This window comes from Mauremys mutica, chromosome 6 (genome assembly GCF_020497125.1).
Source record: "Mauremys mutica isolate MM-2020 ecotype Southern chromosome 6, ASM2049712v1, whole genome shotgun sequence".
In the NCBI taxonomy this organism is placed as follows: Eukaryota; Metazoa; Chordata; order Testudines; family Geoemydidae; genus Mauremys; species Mauremys mutica.
In genome coordinates, this window is record NC_059077.1 from 33,582,663 (window position 1) to 33,610,094 (window position 27,432).

Consider the following 27,432-nt stretch of genomic DNA (forward strand, 5'->3'; position numbering starts at 1 on the left):
ACTGTGCTGAGAGTGGGGCTGGCATTGGTTGTCACACCCAAGTGCCTCACTGTGTCTGGCTCCAGCTAAAGCTCAGACATTGGCCTATGGTCTTTCTCCTCTGTCCTGACTTTTTAAACATTCTCTCCCCTGCTGGTGCTGATAACTGGGGCAGGGACGGGCTCTCTTTGCTCTTGCAGCAGCTCTCTTGGGGTTGCCATGGGAATGAAGAGGAACTGGCTGGCAGTCTACAGCAAGAGAGGCCCTCACTATCTTCCTGCTCCCCTTGATTACAGCAGAAGCTACCAAGACAGCCATAATTGCAAGCACCGAGCACAGCCGTAGAGAATGAGTGAAGGCAACTGCCACCAGCTTCCTGTGAAGTAGGAGACAGCCTAAAGTTCCACCTCCCATCCTTTCACTTGCAGATAGGATTGAGAGTCTCTGGCCCATAAACTGTACACATTTGTAGCTGTCTATGATGAAATAGTGACCCAAAATTACCTAGCAGCTCAGACACCATGGTAATGTGCACACTGTCAAAACCTAGACACCTAGGTTACTGTAGACAGATAAACTAATGCTTTGAAAGGTCTGTTGTGCAATATATAATACAATACATTAGACTGAATATGAGGATATAAAGTTATATGCTCTTGCTTAAGATCAAGTCTAAGCACCAGACCATAATACAGAGTAAAAGATCAGCACAGACCACCTTCTCACTTGTGCACGGTCTCTCTCTCTCAAGAAAACGACTTGGTGTGTGGTAGGCACCAAAGTTCCAGATCTAATTCTCTTTCTGCCCATGATCACAGACAAGGACATATGGGATATGATGGATTTTTTTCATGTTTCTATAGTAGAGCCATTGTGTATCCATGTTTTTATCACACACAGCAAGCATTGCTCCAAAATGCACCAAGCAGGATACATCTTCACTTTTCAGTGGCACTGTACCTATCATGAGGGTCTACAGCACATTGTCTATAGATCCCTGCTCTTCAGTAGTAAAACATTGCTTTGGAGTATCTAGGAAGGGCTGCTACCAGCGCGGTACAAGGCACTTTCACTTCAACTGAAGGCTGTGCATACTACATCTGCAACATATTCCAGCCCCTGCCCTCCTAGAATTAAATTCTCCTATATGGTAATGCTGATAACTGTTGCTAGACCAATTATATCAAACACATCTGGGATAAAGAAAAATTAAAAAACAATCCCAATGCAAATACTTTACAGATTCACATAGGAGTGCTACAGTAATTTAGATGCTCTACTTACTTTTCTGAACACAGTGGTCTGGTATGGGAGCTAGATTGTTCCGTACAGGAGTAAGGTCTTTTACTTTGGGTCGGTCTAGGGACATCTGTTGAAAACTTTTCCCTGTGATAGAAAAATATATACATACTATATGTACTTGGAACTAATATGGAGCATGACAGTACTCTACTTGCTGGTAGACTAACAACTTCTGTGTTAATATTCAGAAATGGGTACCTTCATGTCTACAGAAAACCAACTGAAAATGGCTAGACAGAAGCTCAGTGGTGATTGCTGATATTTATTTATTTACATTCATTTATAAAAATGAGTTGACATCATTAAGTTGTGCACATAAAAAGTCTACATAACAACATGACTTTGTTACAGTCACTCTGGTTCCTGTTCTCTCATATTGTGCGTAACACTCATTTGTACTGTCTTGTTTAAAATTGGCCCAACATTTTGTAACTAGATCCACATAGGAAGCCAATAAGGCTGAACACTTGCATGTGCGTCCATCCGTAGTATAGACAGTTTGCTGTTCTCATTTCTGAAATGAGGTCTTGAAGTCAGTGTTTCATACCTAAGGGTATGTCTACACTACCTGCCGGATTGGCGGGTAGTGATCGGTTTATCAGGGATCGATATATCGCGTCTCATCTAGACGCGATATATCGATCCCCGAACTCCTGAACTCCACCAGGGCGAGTGGCAGTAACGGAGTCGACGGGGGAGCCATGGCCATCGATTCTGCGCCGTGAGGACAGGAGGTAAGTTGAAATAAGATACTTTGACTTCAGCTATGCTATTTCCGTAGCTGAAGTTACGTATCTTACATCGACCCCGCCCCCTAGTCTAGACCAGGCCAACTGTCCTCTATGTAGACAAGTGTAATTCAGCTCACCAGTTCTGGACAAAAGGCCTGATTCAAAGCCCATTGAAAGCAATGGGCATCTGTCCACTGGCTTCTATGGGCTTTGGATCAGGCCAAAATAGCTTTGTTAAAATATGAAGAACACCTGTGGAAATCAGAGATTTTGCCCCACCACTAGAGTCTAAATGCCAGTGAACTCCCTAGACCTGCTTTTCCTTTGTTTGGCATTCTGTTTAGTCCTTAATACAGCCAAATAACTTCTGGTGCATAGGGTATCATAAATTACCCCTTAGCTTTGAAAAAGGGAGCAAGTCACACAGATCAGATATTGCCAGCTCCTTACCCTCTCTGCCAAAACATGATCCCTTTTTTATTATTAGCCCAATTTTTAGATTACTTATCATAGCACTCAAGATGTACTGGGTGCTGTACAAAACACATAACAGAGGAGGAGAAGGACCTCGGAGTATTGGTTGATCACAGGATGACTATGAGCTGCCAATGTGATATGGCCGTTAAAAAAGCTAATGCAGTTTTAGGATGCATCAGGCGAGGTATTTCCAGCAAAGATAAGGAGGTGTTAGTACCATTGTACAAGGCACTGGTGAGACCTCATCTGGAATACTGTGTGCAGTTCTGGTCTCCCATGTTTAAGAAGGATGAATTCAAACTGGAACAGGTTCAGAGACGGGCTACTAGGATGATCCGAGGAATGGAAAACCTGTCTTATGAAAGGAGACTCAAAGAGCTTGGCTTGTTTAGCCTAACCAAAAGAAGGTTGAGGGGGGATATGATGGCTCTTTATAAATATATCAGAGGGATTAATATTAGGGAGGAAGAGGAATTATTTAAGCTTAGTACCAATGTGGACACAAGAACAAATGGATATAAACTGGACACTAGGAAGTTTAGACTTGAAATTAGATGAAGGTTTCTAACCATTAGAGGAGTGAAGTTCTGGAACAGCCTTCCAAGGAGAGTAGTGGGGGCAAAAGACATATCTGGCTTTAAGACTAAGCTTGATAAGTTTATGGAGGGGATGGTATGATGCAATAGCCTAATTTTGGCAATTAATCAAAGATCAATTGCCAAATTATCAGCAGGTAAGTATGCCCAGTGGTCTGGGATGGGATGTTAGATGGGATGGGATCTGAGTTACTATAGAGAATTCTTTCCTGAGAGCTGGCTGGTGAGTCTTGCCCACATGCTCAGGGTTTAATTGATCGCCATATTTGGGGTCGGGAAGGAATTTTCCTCCAGGGCAGAGGCCCTGGAGGTTTTTCGCCTTCCTCTGCAGCATGGGGCACGGGTCACTTGCTGGAGGATTCTCTGCAGCTTGAGGTCTTCAAACCACAATTTGAGGACTTCAATAACTTAGACATAGGTTAGGGGTTTGTTATAGAAGTGGATGGGTGAGATTGTATGGCCTGCATTGTGCAGGAGGTCAGACTAGATGATCATAATGGCCCCTTCTGACTTTAAAGTCTATGAGTCTAACAAGGTATAGTCTTGTGCCTGATGGCTTAGCAATATACGCAACAAACAGATGAACAATAAAGAAGGGCGGGAGGTGGTTACATGGTAGTGGTGGGAAACATCTCGTGCACCTGCCTTTCCACCCCATACAGGGGTTCCCTTTCCGATATTGCTTGGAATTTCTGTAATTTATCTCCTTTCCGTTCCACAGAGTGGATGAAGAGTTGTGTCTGTTTTACAAAGGGATATACTGGCAAGGCTCATTTAAGCAAAATGTTCTGTATTGCTGATACCAACTCAAAGCTACAGTTGACAGGAGTTTCTGCTGCAATATTGCCAATGCTTTTTGGGGTAGTTGACCATCCTGGTTCTACCAAGGTCACGCACTGATGGAGACAATCCAAGATAAAGTGTTTTTTCTCCAAATTTGTGCCAGTGGTAAGATGGTAAGGCTCAAAATGCCCAATGCTACCAACACCAAACTCACCTGACATTTATTCAAAGGGCAATCAGTAGATAGATCAGCTGAGCTTTCATTTCCAAGAGTACAAAAAACCACAAAAAAAAATCCCCCGTTTCATGACAGATGTCTCAGTAGCATTAACATAAAATATAGCTCTAAATTTTAGCAAAGATAACTCCATATAAGGGCTTAAATGCTGAATTTCAGCTGAGATCATGACTTGAAAATTAACTTCAGTTACTAAAAAACCCCAAATGACTGATAACCATAATTCTGTCCTATATTTTCAGTGGACAGGAAGTTATATGTAGCAACCATTGTCAGTACTGAAAATGGAGGAAACGAATATTAACATTTAATTACTATAAAGAGCCAAATGTGTGTGTCTCTCTAATCCCTACCCCCTGTGCAAGATGAAGTAAATGGGCTTTATGAAAGGGCCTCCCCTATATTACGCCCAGCTGTCTGGTGAGGAACTCTAATTTACTTCCAAACCTCTACAATTCTGCAGGCAGGAAAATGCTGTGAAAGCTACAGAGGACTAAAAATCCAGAGCTAAAGTAAGAGCCATGAGGCTCTGAATTCATAAAGTAAATGCAGTGTTAATAACAGGGATTCATGTGACCCTAATTACAGCAGCAGACAGATTTTAGACAACACACACAGCTCTTTTCTATCATGATATTTTAAGACAATACCTGGGCTATGCAATATATTCCCATCAACTAGCGAGCTGCCCTTGTTTTATTCATTTCAATGGATGTCCTCTATTCTAGCTTATGGGAATCTTCTTATTGTTGGAAAATTTTCCTTGTTAAAGAGCAGCTCAGCCTGTACACAGACTACTGAACTCTCACAGCGCTCCAGGTTTATTTAGTAAGTTAATTTTCTAACTGTAATTTGTAAATTGCAGACCATTAGAGATAAGGGGATACATTCTTCCCTTCCATACACAAAGAGCGCTCCCACCATAATGAGTTAACTCTTTCCTGTAGGTTCCATGCTTGGGCCATGATCCTGCAAGCAGACCTTTACACCCACCCCAGGCTCCATGGAAGTTAATGGGGTCTCTATGTGGATACAAGTGTCCACTTTTGCAGATTCATTTGCAGGATTGGGGCTTTAAGACATAAAAAACTCTTGGAAAGATAGCAATTAGGTGATCCTGTCTGTGCCTCCATCTCTTCCTCCCTCCAGCATAGTAGGGTTGATCCTTACCATATTACGCCATCTTAAGAAAAGCGAACAATGTAGATTTAAATAACTTAAGTGATAGGGTTTTCATCACTTCCCAGTGAAAGTACTTCACAGTCAAACAGACAATTCCTTTGAGGAATGTTTCAAATATTCAGCCTCCGTTTTCCTTTATTCAGTTTTATCCCATTTCTCCTAGTGAAAACCTCTTGCGTGATCCTAAACGATTCCTTAGCCTCCTTGGTAGTTATTTACCAAAATGGGAATCATCTTATTGTTGGAAAATTTTCCTTGTTAAAGAGCAGCTGAGCCTGTACACAGACTACTGAACTCTCACAGCGCAAAAAAGTCCGACAGGATTTGTTTCATAGGGGTTGTGTGAAGTGACCATGATGAATTCAATCTAAAGGTGATTGCATCACATCAGTCACTGCTAGTTCACCTGGAGTCTTGGGTGCATGTAGTGAGAAGGATGGCAAAGGGGAAGGTGGGGGAAAAAAACATCTAGGCAGAGATCTGGGGTCCCAGACTGTGTGAACTTTATCAGCCAAGGTCTGTCAAACTTTTAGGGACCTGGCTTTACTGAACCCCCTACAAATAATTTCTAGCCCTTATTTTCACAGCATCAGTTATTCTGAAATTATCTTGTCTACAGAATCTCTATTACAAATGTAATGAAAGTTCAGCTACTGTGCAGTAAGTAGCTTAGTGGATTGTTCAGTTTTCACTGCCATGCAGGAGGCAGCCACGGCTCAACAGTGATGCATCTGACCAGTTAGGAGTTAGTGTCAGAAAGGAGTCCTTTCCAGTCCTCCTTGAACTGAAGGGTAGTGGGCTCTGACATGGTCCCTCAGCAGCAGTGGTGGTAGATACAAATACTTAAATTACATCTATTCTTGGAATTGGTGTACAAATAGCAGAGGGAGGGGGAGGGGGTTGTTTAATTTTCAATTAGTATCTAGATATTACGGTGCTTGGTGCACTATAAGATCCCACTTTGGGAAGGTACATAAGCATGTGCTGAAACTGAAGCATGCGAGAAGTACAATTGGGAATGAAGTTAAAATTGCTCGTATGCTTAAATTATCTCCTGAATCAGGGCCTGATAGACAGATTCATGAAGAGACAGATGTGAATCAAAACATGGGATCCCAAACTGCCAAACATCAGCTTCAAATTCATTTCAGAACCTTGTAGCTCAGGCTCATCTTTCGTTTCATTATCATTACAGAACAGCTTACAAAATACTAGGTTAAAGCATTTACTCTCTCAGTAAATTTAGCAACTTTAATTCAGCACTGAAGACAACATAAATTTGAACACAGCACATATAACTGAAGTGCTGAAAAGACAATATATTAACTAAAAATCTCTTAAGATGCTGTTTTGGGAATGCATACAGGAAGAATAAACTAAAAGAATTAGAAATATCAGCACTCAGACTTACCTATATTTCCAACATGCCCCTATCCAACCTGCCATGTCTGTAGAGATTAGATGATACGGGGGATATTGAACAAAGAAATTACCTGATGGAGAACTAGGCAGATAGGGAAGGTGGGGAGGGCACAAAAGCACATGGCTGGATCTTTCAGAGAGCAAACCATCTATCAGTTTATCTGAAGAAGTTGCAGTACAGACTTTATACGAGAGTATTTGGTTAGCATCTGTGTTCCAAGGATTGTCTGATAAAGTCTGGCAGCTACTTCTGTGATCTAACAAGTCATGTTCACTTCTACTTTTCTGAGACCGGTGTGCAAAATGGTAGGCATTACTACCCAAGGAGACACTTGAAGCTGCACTCTGGGAAGTTGTTAGAAAAGAATTGCCTATAGTAATGGGGGGGAGACTTTGTGTTCTTATTGGAGGAAGTCCATTACACGCTGGCTGCTTCTTTTCTGATATGAGGTACTTCTGGGTGTCTGTGCTCCTTCTTTTAAAGTCAACAGTGGTCATACAGTCCTCGGAGTTGTCTTTACAGTTTGTGTCCATAATGCAATCGAATGTAGTGATAATGTCATCAACTTCCGAGGTCTCTTCCCTTTGATATCTGTCTCTGCCTCTGTCTTTCTGGTTTGTTTTCTGATCATCTTTCTTCTTTTTGCAGGAGAAGATTTGGTTAAGCATACTGAGTCTTCCTTCCTTCTTTAGGATTTTATTGTTCTGTGACGGAGGGTGATGGACTGGCTCCAATCTACTAGAAAATAATAAATAAATAAATAAATAAATAAATAAGAGAACAGAAAGTGGAAATCCTGCAGAGTTTTTGTACAAATGTACTGAATCTTAAAAGAAATCTTGCCTGTCTTAGCACACAAAATGAAGACTGTCATATCCAGAAGAAACTGCAGGATGAATTTAAGTAGGTTGAATGGTATTGCCAAAACTGGAATGTAAAGGACACTTATGATCAAAAAAGAAACTAAGAATGGCGCCTTCTGACTCAACTGACCTGCTTTTTGTGTGTATTAAGAGTACATTAGATGATGATGCATTAGCCAAAAATAACAGAGCTTAACTCAAATGCAAGGCTGAATTTGCAGGGCAGGGAGTTAAAAAAACCACCTCTTTTTATTTGGAAACTGAGTAAATTTGGTCTGGAATCTTTGAGACACTAATAGATTTGGAACCTGGGATGCCAATTTTGTGGGCAGTTTTCAGAGTATAAATGCACTTTAGGCCAGTACGCTGGGACTCCTTTTAACAAGAAAAAATGCATTGGGATCTTGAAAGACAAAGCAACCTTTGTTTTATGTCAAATTTGAAAGCTGGTATTTCCAACTGCACAACGATCACTAGCACCACGTGAGGGGCAATGGTTCAGCATCGACCAGAGAGGAAAAAGCCACCGTTAAATCAATGTACTGTACCCCAGCACTTCCCCTGGAGGTTGCTCATCCAAGTGCCGAGCAGACCTCAAACAGTTTTGGGAGCTCTATCAAGATCATAATGTGCAGTGGTCTGGCCTCAGCAGGTTTGACAGGAGGCTGCTGCTGCCTAAATAATCAACTTCTAGAGGCTGCTCAGGAAGTAGCGTTTGCAGCAGCCTCAAAGATCATTTGAAGTACGTCTTACCCTTTGTAACACAGGAAATAATACTGACTGTTGACTGGAAAGAAAGGGGCAGGATAAAGAAATGTGACAAAAGTATAAAAAAAAAAAAGGCAGCATGTTAGCTTTCAGTCTTTATAAGTGAGTTTTTCTACTCGTGAAGGAGAACCTAAATGAACAAAATTGGGGCCATTGATAAAAGGAAAAATAATTCGTAAAGAGACAAATAATAAAGCCTCTTTAATAGAAGAGGTTTAGCAAAGTGAAAACATGTACACAGAAAGGCACAGAACTAATCATAGACAAAAACATTACGTCAAGGGTGAAAACTATTTTAAAGTTATGGGTATGAAAGCTTATATTATTAGCCGTTTATTGAACACGACTATTGTATTTAGTGGGGCAAATTCTGCCGTAGTTACATGAACCAGTGGTGGTTACATGAACACATAGCTAACCTCCATGAGCTTCAACAGAAGGCAGATATTTGAGGGCAAAAATTGTCCCATCACATGTGCAGGAGACATTGCTGTATTGATTTACAACTAAATTCATGTTTGATTTGTTCTGAACCCTACCCGAGACAGGTCATTCATTAGTTGACTGACTTTACCATTGCTATTTATAGTGAAGAATTTGAACCAAGCATTGTATAGGAACTGCAGATTAATTTCAGTAGTTTCGCAGCTCTTGCACTCTTCGGTAGCATGCAGAGAGAAGGAAATGTCATTTCTTTCCTACTGATACACTGTTCTAGCAAGTGACCTGCTGGCAAAAGCAAGAGGTTCTTTGATTTCTTGTTCCTTTACCTGTTCTCCTGAGAGAGCAGCTTGATGCATGCTGTGTGCCCACAGTACATTGCATATGTCAGAGGAGTGTTTTCATTGATGTCCCGAGAGCTGCTATCTATCCCCAGCTGCAGCAGTGTCTGTACACAGTCAGCTTTCCCAGCTGCTGCAGCCCAGTGCAGAGGCGTCCTAGGGAAAATATGGAACAAATTAATGACTCAATGAGAACTATTTCAGTACTATCTAACCTGCATCTACACAGAGTGCATCATCTAGCGCTCTCAATGATGTGGTGGTAAAAATGCCTGTGGTTGATCTACATTAACACTCCATGATTGCTAGAACTGGTGGATCTGAACTAGGGAAAGAATTGCCTAAAATTCTCAGTGTGGAGTTTGAAGAAAAGCTTTCTAGTCTCCCTTGTCTGGTGGCAAATCCTTCCCACCTCTGCACTGGACCCAGCTGTGACGGTGTAGGGGAAAGGATGCTCTCTCTAGCCACAGAGCAGTAGTGGAGTTACTCTGCAACTGCTACTTCATCTATAAGACTACAGTAGCTTTTTTTGCTGCTGTGTTCCTATTACATAGTGGACGATGACCAGCAGAAGACCCATATAGAGGCAGATCCATTTTCTAAATCAAGCTGTCCTGATCCTTTCTTGTGTTGGGGAACCTATTTGATTTTCTGCAACCAGGAACCTCTGAAGTTACAGTGGAAGAAGCATTATTTGGGCCTAGTGTATAGAAAATAATATTTGGCCTCAAAATTTTAACATTACACAGAAAAACTACTGCTTATATTTCTGAAATTGAAATAAGCTGCAAGGTACAGAACATGCCAGATAAGAAAGATTGTGAATGACAACAGGTGAATAAAAGAGGAAGTGTGTGAACATGATGCAACCCATTGATTTCAGTTGAGTGTAACAGGGAACAGAATTGAAAGGACAGCTAATGAGGGCTTATAAGGTATTGCTCAGTCTCCAACATGATATCTCTTAAAGGAAAATGTGAGGGAATTTAATAGAAAATTCTTTTCCCATTCACATATTGAAGATGTTTAGGGTAAAATCTATAGAACCCTGTTGGTTTAATCTCTATTCAGTTGTATAGGAGTTTTCCATAAAGGATTAAATGTGTAAATCCTAAAGGAACAATCCTGAACCCATTGAAGCTAGTGAGACTTTTGACATTGACTTCATGGGGAATAGGATAGGCCTATAACTGATTAAATCTGAGAGCTGTTACTGACAGCCCTCAGGTTCTACTCTTACTGAACTCAATGCCAAAACTCCAATAGACTTTGATGGATGCAGGATCAGGATCCTAAACAGTAGAGGAGGAATCTTCTGCATGTACAATACAATGGTACAAAGTGCTTCCTGTGAGAATGGGAGATGAGGTTCTCAGCATCATGAAAATCAGGCGCTAACATTTTAGCATACTAAGGGTGAAAGCTTGCACCCACTAAAGTCAATGGGAGTTTTGTCATTGACTTCAGTGGGGCCAGGGCTTCACCCCAAAGTTGTAAGTTCTTGTTCTGGTATTTTGGAAGGAATGCCTAATTTTAGTGAATCAATTAATAACAAGCCCATGTGTATAATCACCATCTTTTCCTTCCAGAAATATAGTGTAAAAAACCATTTACATGAGTCAGCAGTTGTATAAATATCATGGCCTGATTTCCAGAGTCACTAAGCGCACATGATTCTCAGAAAATTCAGTTAAATTAAATAGGTCATGGCCTGTGGAACAGGAAACATGATTATTCAACAGACATTCTTAGGCTCAGGTAATACAATGGGACTTAGAGCAGGGGGTTTCCAGCAGTTTCAGTACATTTCCATGAGTACCTGTCATCCACATCAAGGGCCTGCAGATTGCACTCCGGGACTCTAGCCAGCTCACTGATAATGTCACTGTAACCTGCAGCAGCGGCAATGTGCATACACGTCTTCCCATTCTCATCGTCATAGTTTATTATCGATGGACCCTGGTGATGGCTCAGAATGATGGAACACAGAATCCTGTTACCACTCTGGAAAACAAGCAAGGGGAAGAGAAGCATTTAACAATGAAGCACATGTTTTGCTGCACTGTCTGTTCTTGGGAGGAATAAATACAATAACGGCATTTTCTGTTTATTTCAGATTTGAGAATTCCTGCCCCTCCCAAAATTGTTTGGTCTGTGAGTTTCCTAGAATGCTTCTGGACATTGTAGAAATAACAAATAAGGTACCACAATAGAAATATCCAAAGAAAGATAGCATATAAACTTACATGAATACTTTCTCAGAAATGTTTTGATTTTTTGAAACACAGAATTTAGAGGGATTCAAGCATATATATGCATGTGTCCCTTTGAAGAACATTTACATTCTCCTTTATGTTTTTAATCAAGACTATACAAAGCAGTATAAGTCCCCAGACTGGCTTAGGCTCTGTTATTCCCTTCTCTCTGTTCCACCCTGGGGATCTTAACTTGGGACTGAATTCTGCACCCCTTCATCATGGCAAGTTGTACTTACACAAATAGTTCCACTGACTTCAATGGGATTACAATTGTAAGTACTGCTCAGCAAGAGTAAGGGACAGAGAGCTGGACCTTTGATGATTACTCTGTTTTACAACCTTGTTTGTGTTCCAAGCAATGGTACTTTATAAGCTTCTAAATAAACTGGAAAAATGCCAACTGATAATGTGGTAATAAACTGATGGCCACATTGAAATCCAAATATACAATATCCACTGGCTTCCTGTTATCTGCCAAATCAGTAACTGCATCAAAGATAACAAACCTGAGCAGTGTGTTGATTGGAATCTTTTCTCCCTTAAAATGTCTGAACATTTCATCCAACAGGCCAGTGATTTTCCAATTTTTCCTCCTTAAAAGTACAGTTCTTCATTTGCCTTTTTATTTTTATAGTCATCAGGTACTTCTAACATGTACGGGGTTTATTGAAAATTCCTCATCTCAGCCTTTTAAAACATTCACTTGCACCTCTCTAGAACTGGCAGTTTCTAGGTTTTTGACTGATCACTTTAATTACCCTAGAGCTTTTTTGTTGAATACTGAGCAAAACAAGGTATTTGAGATTTCAGTTATTTTGTTATTGTTGTTTGTCAGTTATTTCACTAATTCTGCTTCTTATTCTGGAATGGCCCTGTCATGAATAGTTAGTAAAGGGTTAAAGCATAGTACCTGGTGGGCATCTGACCTGAGGACCAATCAGGGAAGAGAATTTGAAACTCCTAGGAGGGAACTTTTCCCTCTGTTTGGGGGGGTCTTTGTCTTTGGCCGTTTGGAGTTCAAGAGACCAGACGAGTTAATCAAGTCCCTACAAGTTCCACCTTTCTGAACTAATTTCTTCTAGTCAAGATAGTGAGTATTAGAAAGATACTTTGTGTCCTTATCTAATAATCCTATGTTTGCAATTCTGTGTGTTTGTTATTGATTATTCTTAATTCTGCTTGTACTGGTTGTACTGAGAAAGAGAGAGGATTCTCTCCAGAACTTAGCAAGGTTATACCCTATGAGTGCCCAGCTTGGATTCATAGAGATTCTGTATTTTCTTTTGTTCTCTTAATAAATTCTTTTCTTTTCTTTGGACTTGGTTAATTCCTTCCCTTGGGGAAATTCAGGGGAAGGGGAGGGGGAAGTGGGCTGCTTCCCTGTGTGTAGAGATTCAAGGCGTTTGAATCCAGGCATCTCTGTCTCCAGAGCAGGCTGGAGAGAGGGAAGAGGGGGGAGGTTCCTCCTCTGTGAATTGATCTGTGTTCCCAAGGGGGGAAACAGGGGTGTCCCGGCCCACGGAATTGACCGGGTGGTGGCAGCCGAAGGGAAGACCTACCCTAGGATTTTAGGGTGGGGGAATACATGCGGGTCCTCACTTTGAAACCGCCCAGTTTCAAGTGAGGGTAGACTCTGACAGGCCCTATGCCCACTACCCTATTTTTTCTCTTTTTCTGAGGTATTTCTTGCAAATCCAGCAGATCCGGTCACATGAGGATTCTACATGAATGGAAGACTCCTTGGGTGGCATATAACCTATGCACATTCCTTCGTCTACACCAGGATAGAGGGAACATGGCTGGACACCTCTACTCCTGGTGTTCCCAGGCTGCCATGATACCCTCTGGGGTTGGAAGCCAGTAAAAAGTAAAGCAGCCCTAAGGCTGCTGTACTTTATGTTGAGGACAGGATGGGTGCAGCCTAGCATTCAAGAGTATAAAGGTGCTTTAACACCATCTCCTCATTTCTCCCCTCCCTGTGATGCTTAACCAAATACTGCTTGGACACAGCTCAGAAACTGGGCCTATGGATTCATGAGGTCTGATGATGATTTCATACCAATGTAAATTAAGAATAACTCCACTGAAGTCAATGGAGTTACATAGATGAGAATCAGAATGAAGCCCGAATGCTTCCCAGGTGAATCCATGATGTCATTTGTTTGCCCCTAGCCTTGATGCTTCAGCCTCAAAGTGCCCACTGATGCAGTGACTCTCTCAGAACCATACTGTCCTAATGTGGTTTTGTTTTGTGCCACTGTTGAAGTGAGATTGTATTATGCAAAAAAACTCTGCTTTAAGGGCCCTGAAAACACGACAGACAAATATTTGTCACTGGATCAGTTAGCAGACGTATTTCTAAAATAACTATCCAGCCACGATCATATTACAGTAGAACCTCAAAGATACGAACACCAGAGTTACGGACTTACCGGTGAACCGGACACCCTCTGAAACCAGAAGTCAATCAGGTAGAAGCGCAGACCAAAAAAAACCCACCCCCCCGCCCCACCAAAAACCCCAGGCAAATACTGTACTGCCTCAGGGCTTTAGCCTTAAAGCTCAGGGCTTCAGCCATGTAGGGGTTGGGACTTAGCTGCAGGAGGGGGCAGTCAGGGCTCTGGGCTTCTAGCACTGAAGCTCAGAGCTTTAGACAGGGGTGTGGGGGAGCGCTGGGGCCCCGCAGTTGTGCTCCTGGTTTCAGCCCTGCAAGGGGTGCTGGGACTCAGGGCTTTAGCTACAAGGGGAGTGCCCGTTTCAGCCCAGGGGTTTTTGGTGGGGCGGGGGGGGGGTGGGTTTTTTTTGGTCTGCGCTTCTACCTGATTGACTTCTGGTTTCAGAGGGTGTCCGGTTCACCGGTAAGTCCGTAACTCTGGTGTTTGTATCTTTGAGGTTCTACTGTAATATGATATGATAAGTAATAAAGCCCCGAGCCCTGGTGTGGGTCCCCCCAGTGAAGCAGGGAGAGCCCTGAGCCCTGGCTCCCCTGAGGGGCTGAAGCCGGGATTGGAACCACAGGGCTGAAGCCCCAACTGTGGCATTCCCCCCAGGTCGAAAGCACTGAGCCCTGGTGCTCCAGTGGGGCAGAAGCCCTGAGCCTCCACCCTGAGAGTCAGAAGCCCTGACTTCCCCTCCCTGCCCTGAGCCCTGACTCTCCCCACCCTGCGGCTGCAGCACCAACCCCCCATGTGGCTGAAGTCCATAACCTCTTCTTCAGAGTTACGGAACATTTCATAGTTATGGAAAACCTCCATTCCGGAAGTGTCCATAACTCTAAGGTTCTACTGTATATCCTTTCCTCAGACACAACTATTTCAAATTTGATGACAATATATATCTCCAGATCAGTGGCACCGCTATGGGCACCCGCATGGCCCCACAATATGCCAATTTTGGACCTGGAACAACGCCGACCTGGAACAACGCTTCCTCAGCTCCCGTCCACTCACGCCCCTTCTCTACCTACGCTACATGATGACATCTTCATCATCTGGACCCATGGGAAGGAGACTCTGGAAGAATTCCACCAAGATTTCAACAGCTTCCACCCTACCATCAACATCAGCCTGGACCAATCTACACAGGAGGTCCACTTTCTCGACACCACGGTGCAAATAAGTGATGGTCACATTAACACCACCCTATACCGAAAACCTACCGACCACTATGCCTACCTTCATGCCTCCAGCTTCCATCCCGGGCACACCACAAGATCCATTGTCTACAGCCAAGCACTGAAGTACAACCGCATCTGCTCTAACCCCTCAGACAGAGACCAACACCTACAAAATCTCCACCAAGCATTCTCAAAACTACAATACCCGCACGAGGAAATAAGGAAATAGATCAACAGAGCCAGATGTGTACCCAGAAGCCTCCTACTGCAAGACAAACCCAAGAAAGAAACCAACAGGACTCCACTGGCCATCACATACAGTCCCCAGCTAAAACCCCTCCAACGCATCATCAGGGATCTACAACCCATCCTGGACAATGATCCCACACTTTCACAGGCCTTGGGTGGCAGGCCAATCCTCGCCCACAGACAACCTGCCAACCTGAAGCATATTCTCACCAGTAACTGCACACCGCACCATAGTAACTCTAGCTCAGGAACCAATCCATGCAACAAACCTCGATGCCAACTCTGCCCACATATCTACACCAGCGACACCATCACAGGACCTAACCAGATCAGCCACACCATCACTGGTTCATTCACCTGCACGTCCACCAATGTAATATACGCCATCATATGCCAGCAATGCCCCTCTGCTATGTACATCGGCCAAACTGGACAGTCTCTAAGGAAAAGGATAAATGGACATAAATCAGATATTAGGAATGGCAATACACAAAAACCTGTAGGAGAACACTTCAACCTCCCTGGCCACACAATAGCAGATCTTAAGGTGGCCATCCTACAGCAAAAAAACTTCAGGACCAGACTTCAAAGAGAAACTGCTGAGCTTCAGTTCATCTGCAAATTTGACACCATCAGCTCAGGATTAAACAAAGACTGTGAATGGCTTGCCAACTACAGAACCAGTTTCTCCTCCCTTGGTTTTCACACCTCTACTGCTAGAACAGGGCCTCATCCTCCCTGATTGAACTAACCTCGTTATCTCTAGCTTGCTTCTTGCTTGCATATATATACCTGCCCCTGGAAATTTCCACTACTTGCATCCAAAGAAGTGGGTATTCACCCACGAAAGCTCATGCTGCAAAACGTCTGTTAGTCTATAAGGTGCCACAGGATTCTTTGCTGCTTTTACAGATCCAGACTAACACGGCTACCCCTCTGATACTTGTATATCCTTTGTGCTTTCCAAAGACTACCAAATAACCAAGGACTCCTTGAGGAAAAGCTGTTTGGCTGAAGTGTTGGTTTGTCCCTGTCTTTGTTATAAGTATTGTTCAAATAAAAGTTGTATGACTGACATTGTCTATTTGATACCTTATATGTATATGGAAATTTCTGTAAAGAGTGCACAGCGTTTATCAAGTACTATGATTATGACTAAAACTAGTTGTGATCTTTCCCCCTTCTAGCACAGTATTGTATCATCTGGTTTCTGTGGATGAGTTACTGATGTGGTTTTAACAAACGAGCTTGCTCCTGCGGGTTCTTTATTCTGTACTAGAAGAAGCAGAACTTTCCATTATTTTTGTTGAGGATTCATTTGTTGGTACCCTCGGAGAAGATGAATCATGGATGCTGCATTTCGATAAGATACAGACAATTAAAACAGATGTGGGCATGCAAAAGGTGTGGGGGCATGCTCCTTACTCATATTCTGGCATTCAGGGTGGGGGTTACACACAGATCATCTGCTAGGAAGATGTCTGTTAATCATCTGTTATTCACCTGTTGTTTCCATCACAAAGCTCCATCCCATTACAATTGAACACCCTGGCATACCTTAAATTGTCAGTGGCTCATCTAAGGGTTAGATCACAGCTGGCCCTGCATGTGTATTCTCTGGATTACTGTTACCATCAGTAGTGCTAGACATATTGCAGGGAACATGGAGGTGTCATGACCTCATTCCTCTTCCGCAGTAGCTGGTGGACTGGAAAAGCGACATGGCAAGTCTTCCGTTGAAGGGCTTGCATTTAGGGGGGGAATCAGCTAAGCTCTGGTTAGTTGTTTTGACGATCTGATTATGCTAGTGAGTTTCTAGCTGAATATTAGCATCCAAAGCAGTGGACAAGCCCTTTTGTTTATTATAAATCAAAATAAATAAGTGTTTATATGCAAAGGTAGAGGCCAATTTTTGAAATATCGCTGTAAGAACAGATGTAAATAAGGAGGATTTAAGTAAATAAAAGTTATTTGCAATTCTTTATTATTCACTTTTTGAATATCAACAGCCCAACCGTTCAGTCCGCACTTCTATGGAAAAATCTATCCATGTCAGAAGTCACTTTCACTCCAATGGGAGGACCCTATTTGAATGAGGAAAGATTACTGATGTGAGTACGTTGAAGAATGAGGGACTGGAGGATGAGGCCTGATTCTGATTTTTTTTAAGTAGACATTTTCTTTGAAGTTTCACAAAGTTAAATAGTCACCATCCCCTCCTTAGGCATTCCTAGGAAAACACATGAAACCAGCAGAGAGCAAGTTAAGTTTTAAAATGAGAAAGCTGTCTGAAACCACAAGCAAACTCTACCTAGCAAAGAGTTACAGGTTACACACCTTATCCAAACCTAATCCACCAACACACACACAGGGCTAGACCATGGTCCTAAAGGAAACACCCACTGTGAACTAGGAAACTGTTTTCTTTATTATACCTTTTGAGGGAGGGATCACCTCTCCCCAAAGAAACCAGGGGTCTCCAAGATGCTCCTGAATCACGGGATTCAGAAGGGACTCAGGGCCATCCATATGCAGATCCTGCACTTCTGCATTGCCACAGGTGACTTTGCCTCCAGCCTGTGCTGCCAGCTATTCCCCCTGAAGTGGTTCCCCAGCACATAGGGGGTTCATCAGGCCATATTAACTTTCCTCAAGGGCTGTCTGTGGGAGATGGAGGGTGGGGAAAATGATATTTCCTTTACCTAGTGCTCCCACCTCCCGGAGCCTGCCTCCTCCCTCCACCTTCTCTATATGGAAATCCCCCAGGCCACGGGAGAGCCTTCTGTGGAGCCTAGTGGGAGAGAAAGGAGTACGGCTGAAGAGGCAGCCAAGATCCTTCCACAAACAAAGGGCGCCCTCTACCCGCAGCTCCAAAGGGTACAGTCTTGTTCTCAGAGAGCCTGAACTTCAATTACCGTATTTTCCGCCGTATAAGGCGACGGGGCGTATAAGACGACCCCCTAATTTTACAGTTAAAATATAGATTTTGGCCTATACTCGCCCTATAAGACGACCCCCCCTTCCGAGGGGGGGAGCCCAGAGCCTTTTAAATCCCAGCCGCGGCGGGGAGTCAGAGGGCTCTGGGCTGCCCGCTGCGGCGGGGAGCCCAGAGCCTTTTAAATCCCAGCCGCGGCCGGGAGTCAGAGGGCTCTGGGCTGCCCGCTTCGGCGGGGAGCCCAGAGCCTTTTAAATCCCAGCCGCGGCCGGGAATCAGAGGGCTCTGGGCTGCCCGCTGCGGCGGGGAGCCCAGAGCCTTTTAAATCCCAGCCGCGGCGGGGAGTCAGAGGGCTCTGGGCTGCCCGCTGCGGCGAGGAGCACAGAGCCTTTTAAATCCCAGCCGCCCGCTGTTTATACCCGGCGTATAAGACAACCCCCGATTTTTGGGGGTTGTTTTTTAATATAGAAAGTCGTCTTATACGCCGGAATATACGGTAACATCTCCGTAAGTAGGACTAAGAAAAGCTGTCAAATCTTCCCATATAAATCCAGACAAATGATCTACGATTTCATCATACAACATGTACTAATGAAAGTTTAATTGTTGCCAAGGAGCAAATGTTTCTGGGCACAAGTTTGATAAACTTAGCATCATTCAAATAACATGAACTTGCGCTGCACTAGATCAGAAGTGGGGTTTTTTGTTTTGTTTTGTTTTTAAACGTGAATTCTTTTTATTTCTCTTCTGATTTTTGAGTCTTTAGAGTTCATGTTTTCCAACTTCTCTCTGCAACCCTGTAGCCTAGAAACTTTTTTTTTTAAATGAAAGCTGAGATTTTTATATAAATTACCTGACTCCAGGAGCTGGAACTTTAAGAAAAAGACCAAATACTGTGAAGTTGTTTGTAAAAGTCATGAGAATTGGCAACACAGCACAGCGAGGAAACCTTTTTAAGGTGTTTCTAGAACCTTTGTCACTGCAGTATAAGTGGCAGCATTATCTGGGATTTAGAACATTTTAAAGAAATTACATTTGGTCTCAACTTTAGTAAACAGGCTTTCATGATGCAACTAAGTTTCCTTCTGGTTACAAAGATTACTGCTTGTTTGACTGAAAGGGGAAAAACAGCGTCTGAGGCCTTGTTTAAATAGAGCAAGTGAAACTACAGGTATGACAGGACAGGGTGTTCACTCATGTACAGACATTCGCCTGTGTTTGTGCTGAAATCACATGCAAAGCTCCTAGTGAAGGCAAGGGGAAGAGTGTACACATATGCAAGGGAAGTATTTGGCTCTAAGTAGGTGCACAGTTTGGCACCTGTTTGACTGTTCCACTACATGGAAGTAGCCATGCTAATGTGTTAGAATGGTGGGCCCAGTTCAACACCGCTTGTTCAGCGGTATGAACTGGAGTATTTTCATGTGTGAAAGAGATGAGAGGTGGGGGACAGCAGTAGGGATCTCTAGAGTAATTTTGGCTATCTCTGGGGGAGTGCATGCTGGAGCAGGAGCTCTCACCACCCATTTTTATGGTGTAGCGAGCATTACCCTACTGAATTGGGCCAGCTGCATGGAGGTGGGTGGAGGTACCATGGTTTCGCCTCATCCCACCAGGAGGTCAGAATTCAACGTACTGTAGCTGGTGCCTTGTGTCCTGTATTGCTCCCATGCAGGACCAGATACAGCCTGCCCCCAGCTTCCTGACTTTCAGTTTCTAGGTACTTTTGTTGCATAAATGAAAATACTTTGGGCCTGATTCACTACTGTGGCCTGTCTCCATTAGAGCTGTATACACTGACACAGCAACACTGATGGAGCTGAACCAATGCAAACCCCTAGCACACATCTGCTGCACGGGTGTAAACTGTGACATGCTCTAATATCTTACTCTAGTTTCAAAGGAGTTGTTTTTTACTCTGATGCAGCATGTCTACAATAGTGGTTTACACTAGGGCAGCTACATCACTGTTGCTCTTTCTGTACAACCAACTTCTGTTTGAGGCAAGGCCTGTCTGGTGCACTAGTGTCACGGGCCTGGAACTCTGGTGGGGAAATCATCAGATGCACAAACTCTTTTTGTTTGCACCTTGCTGAGTACTGAACATGCATTCTTTGAAACTGTAGGCAGAGGAAGTGTATTTATCTCCCACTCACACACAATAACTGTAATGGGGCATGATGGTGTAATGGTGTATGTTTTAGCAATATCTACCTACGCTGCCTCTTTTCTGTGCCTTCTGGCACAGGTTTCTTTACTATGCCTGATGTTTCATCTGCTGCTTTCCCAGGAAAGAAAGCACAAGGCCCTATTCAGCTGAAAACAGCTCCTGCAGCTGCTGCCTCTGGGAGTTCTCTAGGCCTCTTGTGCTCCGCAGATGTTTAGCGCAGCTCTTACGGGAAAAATATCCCTGCTTCAGCAGCTCCAGAAGTGGTTACTAGACATCCCTTGTCACTGCCGCCTCCACAGCACAGTCCTGGGACTCCACCTCTAGGCTCTTGTGAAAAAGTTTGTGGGTATCCACTGAGCATTTTCAGAGTTTCCCAGATCTCAGATTGTGGCAATGAGACTAAATACATGTCTGTAAGCTTGGCAGGAGCTTTCGACAGACCAAAGCCTTATCCTGCCTGGCAGCAGTTATTAGCTTCTATTTGCCCTTATATAGGCAGGGAGGTAGAGAGAAACAGCTGTCAAATACTTCTCCCTGGCTAAGCTCAAGTCAGAGAAGAACACTAAGGCCTGGTCTACAATACACAGTTAGGTGGATGTAAGGCAGCTTATGTTGACTTAATTATGTCAGTGTATACACTACAGCCTTGTCCTGTGAGGTAATTGCCCTACTACACCGACAAACATACATGACATACATGAGAAGTGTAGGGCTTATGTCAGTGTAGTTAGGGTGATGCAGTGTCTACCTTACATCAGGTGTCTTGTCAATTTCATGGTTCTACACTGCTGCCAGGAGGCTCCCCACTCAGGGAGGTGAGAAGCTTGGGCAATTGTTCCCCTCCCCGGCTCCTGCCAAGAGCTGGGTGGGGCAACTGAGCTCCAGGCAGGAGGGCTCTTAACCCACCACACTGCCCTCTTCAGTCAGAGGAAGCGCTCCTGGTGAGGACATGCATCACTGAGGGTATGTCTACACTACGGGATTATTCCGATTTTACATAAACCGGTTTTGAAAACAGATTGTATAAAGTCGAGTGCACGCGGCCACACTAAGCACATTAATTCGGTGGTGTGCGTCCATGGTCCGAGGCTAGCGTCGATTTCTGGAGCATTGCACTGTGGGTAGCTATCCCGTAGCTATCCCATAGTTCCCGCAGTCTCCCCCGCCCCTTGGAATTCTGGGTTGAGAGCCCAGTGCCTGATGGGGCAAAAATCATTGTCACGGGTGGTTCTGGGTAAATGTCATCACTCATCCTTCCTCCGGGAAAGCAACGGCAGACAATCATTTTGCGCCCTTTTTCCCTGGATTGCTCTGGCAGACGCCATAGCATGGCAACCGTGGAGCCTGTTTTGCCTTTTGACACTGTCACCGTATGTGTACTGGATGCTACTGACAGAGGCGATACTGCAGCGCTACACAGCAGCATTCATTTTCTTTTGCATGATAGCAGAGACAGTTATCAGCCATTCTGTACCGTCTGCTGCCATTGTAAATTGGCAATGAGATGACGGTTATCAGTTGTTCTGTACCGTCTGCTGCTGTCATGGGTGCCCCGGCTGAGGTCGGCCGGGGGCACAAAGACAAAAATGGGAATGACTCCCCAAGTCAATTCCTCCTTTATGGTATCTAAAAATAGAGTCAGTCCTGCCTAGAATATGGGGCAAGTGTACTAGAGAACCAGTATATCAGAGAACCAGAGAGCACAGCCACTCTGTGTCAGATCCTGCAGACATGATGAGCTGCATGCCATTCTAGGGGGTGTCCCTGCAACAACCCCACCCGTTGCTTCCCTCCTCCCCCAACCCTCCTGGGCTACTGTTGCAGTGTCCCCCCATTTGTGTGATGAAGTAATAAAGAATGCAGGAATAAGAAACACTGACTTGTTAATGAGATAAAATGAGGGGGAGGCAGCCTCCAGCTGCTATGATAGTCCAGACAGTACAGAATCTTTTCTTTAGACATGAAGGGCGGGGGCTGATGGAGCTCAGCCCCCAGTTGCTATGATGAAGACAGTTACCAGCCGTTCTGTACCATCTACTGGGAATGACCGGGAGTCATTCCTATTTTTACCCAGGTGCCCCCCGGCCGACCTCACCTGAGGCCAGCCAGGAGCACTCATGGGCTAATGATGATGATGGATAGCAGTCATATTGTACCATCTGCCATCGGGAAGGGGATGCTGGTGTTCAGCGCTGCAGCATCCCGTCTACCAGCAGCGTGCAGTAGACATAGGGTGACATTGAAAAAAGTCAAGAAATTATTTTTTTCCCCTTTTCTTTCCGGGGGTGGGAGGGGGGTAAATTGACGAGCTATACCCTGAACCACCCCGGACAATGTGTTTGACCCTACAGGCATTGGGAGCTCAGCCAAGAATGCAAATGCTTTTCGGAGACTGCGGGGACTGTGGGATAGCTGGAGTCCTCAGTACCTCCTCCCTCCCTCCCTCCCTCCATGAGCGTCCATTTGATTCTTTGGCTTTCCGTTACGCTTGTCACGCAGCACTGTGCTGAGTCCCTGCTGTGGCCTCTGCCTGGAGATTTTTTTCAAATGCTTTGGCATTTCGTCTTCTGTAACGGAGCTGTGATAGAACAGATTTGCCTCCCCATACAGCGATCTGATCCAGTATCTCTCGTACGGTCCATGCTGGAGCTCTTTTTGGATTTGGGACTGCATCGCCACCCGTGCTGATCAGAGCTCCACACTGGGCAAACAGGAAATGAAATTCAAAAGTTCGCGGGGCTTTTCTTCTCTACCTGGCCAGTTCATCTGAGTTCAGATTGCTGTCCAGAGCGGTCACAATGGCGCACTGTGGGATACCACCCGGAGGCCAATACCGTTGATTTGTGGCCACACCAACCCTAATCCGATATGGTAATACCGATTTCAGCGCTACTCCTCTCGTCGGGGAGGAGTACAGAAACCGGTTTAAAGAGCCCTTTATATTGATATAAAGGGCCTCGTTGTGTGGACGGGTGCAGCGTTAAATCGGTTTAACGCTGCTAAAATCGGTTTAAACGTGTAGTGTAGACCAGGCCTCAGAAGGAGGGTAGTATGGACATCAGCCCCCGCAGTAATTACTGTGCCGACTTTAAGTCGACCTAACATAGGTCAATTTAGGGCTGTAGTGTAGACATGTCTAAGAGACTATGCCTGGTCCAGATATTTAAACCTGCCCAGCCCTCTCCACTCCACACCCCCAAGAAGTAAAGACTGCAAACCAGCCAGGTTCACTAACAGAAATTTCACAGAACAAATCACAGCAGTGAAACAACACTTATTCCCTCTGCTCTCAGGCAGGAAGAAGAGTAATCCAACTGTGAGTGGGTGACTTGAAAGGAGCAAGAGCAGGGATTTGTTAACCACAGGAAACTGAGGGCTTATTTGCACCATTCAACTGCCCATGTTTTCCCAAAACTTGCCTTGCACATTTGTTGTTCTGAGAGGAAGGTGGTGGGGGATATGAACTGAGTAGGTATGTCTACACTGCACACTAAGCTGGGGGCATCCACACACAAATCAATCTGACTTGGGTCAGCAACTGCTCAGGACACAGGTCCTAGGACCCTGCAAATGGGCTGGGTCAAAGCCCAAGTCCCATTGAGACTCAGGTCCAACCCCTGTCATTTTGCAGAGTATACACAGGTCAAGCTGCAGACTGAAGCCAGGTCTGGGTAGCGCAGTATGAATACATTAGCATGGCTGAGGGACCTGGGTTCAGCCATTGTAATCCTACGTTTAGAATGCAGTGTGGACATTCAAGCATGGGTTTGGAAACACCAAGTCCACAAACCTGGGTCCCACAGACCCAGGCTTAGTGTGCAGTGAAGACATACCCAATATGGCTTCCACTTTGCTGTTCTTTTGACTAGCTTGGCCCTCACCAAGCTTGAATGCAGGACCCTCCAGAGCTTGCCTGGTACAGAATTTCAGAAATTTTCAGCTAGATGGAACCTACACTGGAGCAAATGTACAAGAATTATTTAATAACTATTAGAAGAGATCCCTTTGAAATACACCTCTACCCGATATAACACGAATTCGGAAATAACGCGGTAAAGCAGTGCTCCGGGGGGGGAGGGGGCTGCACACTCCGGTGACGATATAATGCAGTTTCACCTATAACACGGTAAGATTTTTTGGTCTCCCAAGGACAGCGTTATACCGGGGTAGAGGTGTACCAAGGCAAAATCTATAAGACACAATATAGATTTGAAATGATCAGAAAAATATGAAATCAGAGAGGAAATGTAGTTGAAAGTACCAATACCTATAGAGGCCACACCTGAATTCTATTCCAGACAAAAAAGTTGATATATTTTAAGCATGGTAGAGTTAAGACCAAAAATGTGAGAATGGGGATGTTTAGTCACAGTGTATCTTCTCCTCGCAATTCGTGTTTTCTGTTTATAGGGTGACCAGATGTCCCAATTTTATAGGGACAGTCCCAATTTTGACCAGGCCTTCTAGTCAAAAACTGGACACCTGGCAACCCTCTGAAGATTTGTATTGGGAGATATCAGAAATGCCGATTTCTAGAGCTTTCTGGTTGATAAAGTAGTGGATAACACAGCTTTTATTGTACTTGGATAATTGTAATGTAACCTACAGACAGAACTCGTATTTAGCATTAAAAAGTTATCTGAAGCAAAGTATATGCAGGACACTTAAACAGTATTATAGATGATGCCTTATCAGTTGCTTAACATGATGCATCCTAAGGAAACCATCCACTTTTCTATAGGCTATTATTATTATTATTATTATTATAAGTATTACTATAGTGCCTAGTCACATCTGATATTTGCCTGCTGTATTTTTCCATCTGTAATGAGTCCCTCAGTAATTTCTTAGCTGTTGTACATTTGGGGGAGCATTTGTGATGGGTAGTAGAGACTCTATGAGGTCCCAAAAGAGGCTCTCTGATTGCCTCATATAGCAATGATTTGTTTAGAACTTGATAGGAAGAGTGTTTAATGTTACACTCTACTTAATGAAGTTAAGATTTCCACAGGATGAGAGCTTCAAGCCTTTAGAAAACTGTCCTGTAACAACAATATTTGCCATTTTACACTACATGTATGTTATTTAATTCTCCGTGGTCTGGAGTCACTGGTTTACAGCCCAGTCCTGACAGGTGTGGAGCACTCTGGCCCTGATCCATCAAAAACAGGCATGTCCTTAATGCTCAGCCCGGGACTAGTTCCAGGGACATAAATGCTTTGCTGGATCAGGGCAAGAGAGCTCAGCACCTTGCAGCATCAAGCCCTATTTAATATTTGTTAATAAAAATGGTGTTTTGCCATAGGAAACATGGGCTGGATTGTCAGCCAGTGTAAATTGGCACAGTTCCACTGGCTTTGAGCAGTGCAGGCCAGTTTACACAGCTGGCGATTCCTGCTCTAGGTTTTTCCAACTTTTAAAATGAAATTCTTCTTCCGTTCTGATGTCCCATGACTTAGAATTTCAAACAAACAATAATTGTAATGCACATGACGTATTGTTAAAATATTGGTAGAGGGCCCTCACCTGTACTGCCCAGTGAAGAGCTGTTTTAAAGTCTTTGTCCACCAGAGTTGGATCTGCTCCTTTCTGCAGCAGGGTTTGCACGTGCTGGGGCCGATTGTGGAAAGCAGCCCAGTGAAGTGCGGTCATTCCCTGAAAAAAAACAAAAACAAACCACACACAATCCAAGACAGTAAATAATTATCATTCACAGGAAGATTTAAAACTTCAAAGGATTTAATTTTCCTTTTAATTAGAGATGAGTTGGACAATTTGGAGATCAGTCTGGTGTGGGGAAATCCACCTTCTCAAGATGGAATAATTTGAAGCAGTTTCTGGCTTAATGGGGTTGTATCAAAAAAAGAAGTAGGCAATAAAAAAAATGGACTATTATAGAGGACTGATATAAAAGAGGCATGTACCTAATATTTGTAAATGTTTATAGCCTGCTTATATTATAAGTAATACATCAGTCAGAAGCATAATAAGTTCCTCATACGTTAATGTTTCATACAGTTTCCAATAGAAAGCCCTCTTTTAGACTTGTATTTTATCACAATGCAACAGCCTTATCTCCAACTCACAGCAATTACTGTGGGCTAGATTCTCATCTGGTGTAAAGCAGTCTAGCCCCATGGACTTCAGTTTGTGCCAGCTGAGAAAGTGGGCCAATTATTTTAACTGTAATCTCAAAATACAAACACATCACAGGCACCATTTTGAAAGAGAACAAAAAAACAAAACAAACAGAGAGCTTGATTCTCTGCTCTATCCAAGCTGTCCTTATACAGTGCAAACTGGTCTTAGCAGACCAAGAATCCACCTTGTATGTGCACATTAATCACCATCAAAAGCAAGTCCACATGCACACTTTAAATCTATGTTACACACTTTTCCTATCAAGTTATCTAAGCAACATCAGTCTTAAGAAACATAATATAAGCACCATTTTTGTTTGGTGGCTTGTTATACACCCACCTTGCACAGGCATCAATGACTACACATCTGTTAGTCTTTAAGGTGCCACAGGACTCATTGTTGCTTTTTACAGATCCAGACTAACATGGCTACCCCTCTGATACTTTACACAATGTGTGGAAATCAGTTCCATTGTTTCTTTTAGTTTCCAAGAGGGTAAAAACCCAAATCATGTAGAATGGAAGAGAAATTAAAACTTCAAATAAAACTCCACAGATTAGATCACAAGCTCCCTGGGGAAAAGACCTGTCATTTGTTTCACCTGTATGATGCCATTCGTGTGTACAGAAACGGTTGCCAATAAAGTCCAAATTCCTTAACATTAGTTTCTCTCGGCTCATCAGGTATGGGCAGGGGTTGAGAAGTTCAAATACAAATAGGGAGGAGAGAGCAATCAAACCAGGTTTTGGTTATTTTGGTTTTGCAAGACTTCATCATTGGGGTTTTGGTTTTTGTAAAAATAAAAACCAGGGTTAAATCCAGCCCCATTTAAGTTAATGGGAGTTTTTCCATAGACTTCAATGGTGCCAGGAGTTCACCCCAGGGACCTGACACTGCTGATGGACACTGAAAATCCTGGGACTCTTGACCTGAGGCACT

The 27,432-nt window shown here is 43.7% G+C and overlaps 1 protein-coding gene across 16 annotated transcripts in view; it reads right to left on the minus strand.

Moving 5' to 3' along the window:
• ANKRD55 (ankyrin repeat domain 55) overlaps positions 1 to 27,432 on the minus strand; it is a 204,277-nt gene that overhangs the window by 10,748 nt on the left and 166,097 nt on the right. For 14 of the 16 annotated variants that reach the window (XM_045020668.1, XM_045020669.1, XM_045020679.1 and 11 more), the window contains 5 exons: positions 25,879 to 26,007; positions 10,944 to 11,128; positions 9,113 to 9,280; positions 6,782 to 7,449; positions 1,264 to 1,365 (listed from right to left, as the gene is read on the minus strand). In XM_045020668.1, coding sequence (XP_044876603.1) covers positions 1,264 to 1,365; positions 6,782 to 7,449; positions 9,113 to 9,280; positions 10,944 to 11,128; positions 25,879 to 26,007 — 1,252 coding nt within the window. Of the gene's footprint in view, positions 1 to 1,263; positions 1,366 to 6,699; positions 7,450 to 9,112; positions 9,281 to 10,943; positions 11,129 to 25,878; positions 26,008 to 27,432 lie in introns of all 16 variants that reach the window. The other 2 variants (XM_045020667.1, XM_045020675.1) reach the window with 2 other exon arrangements.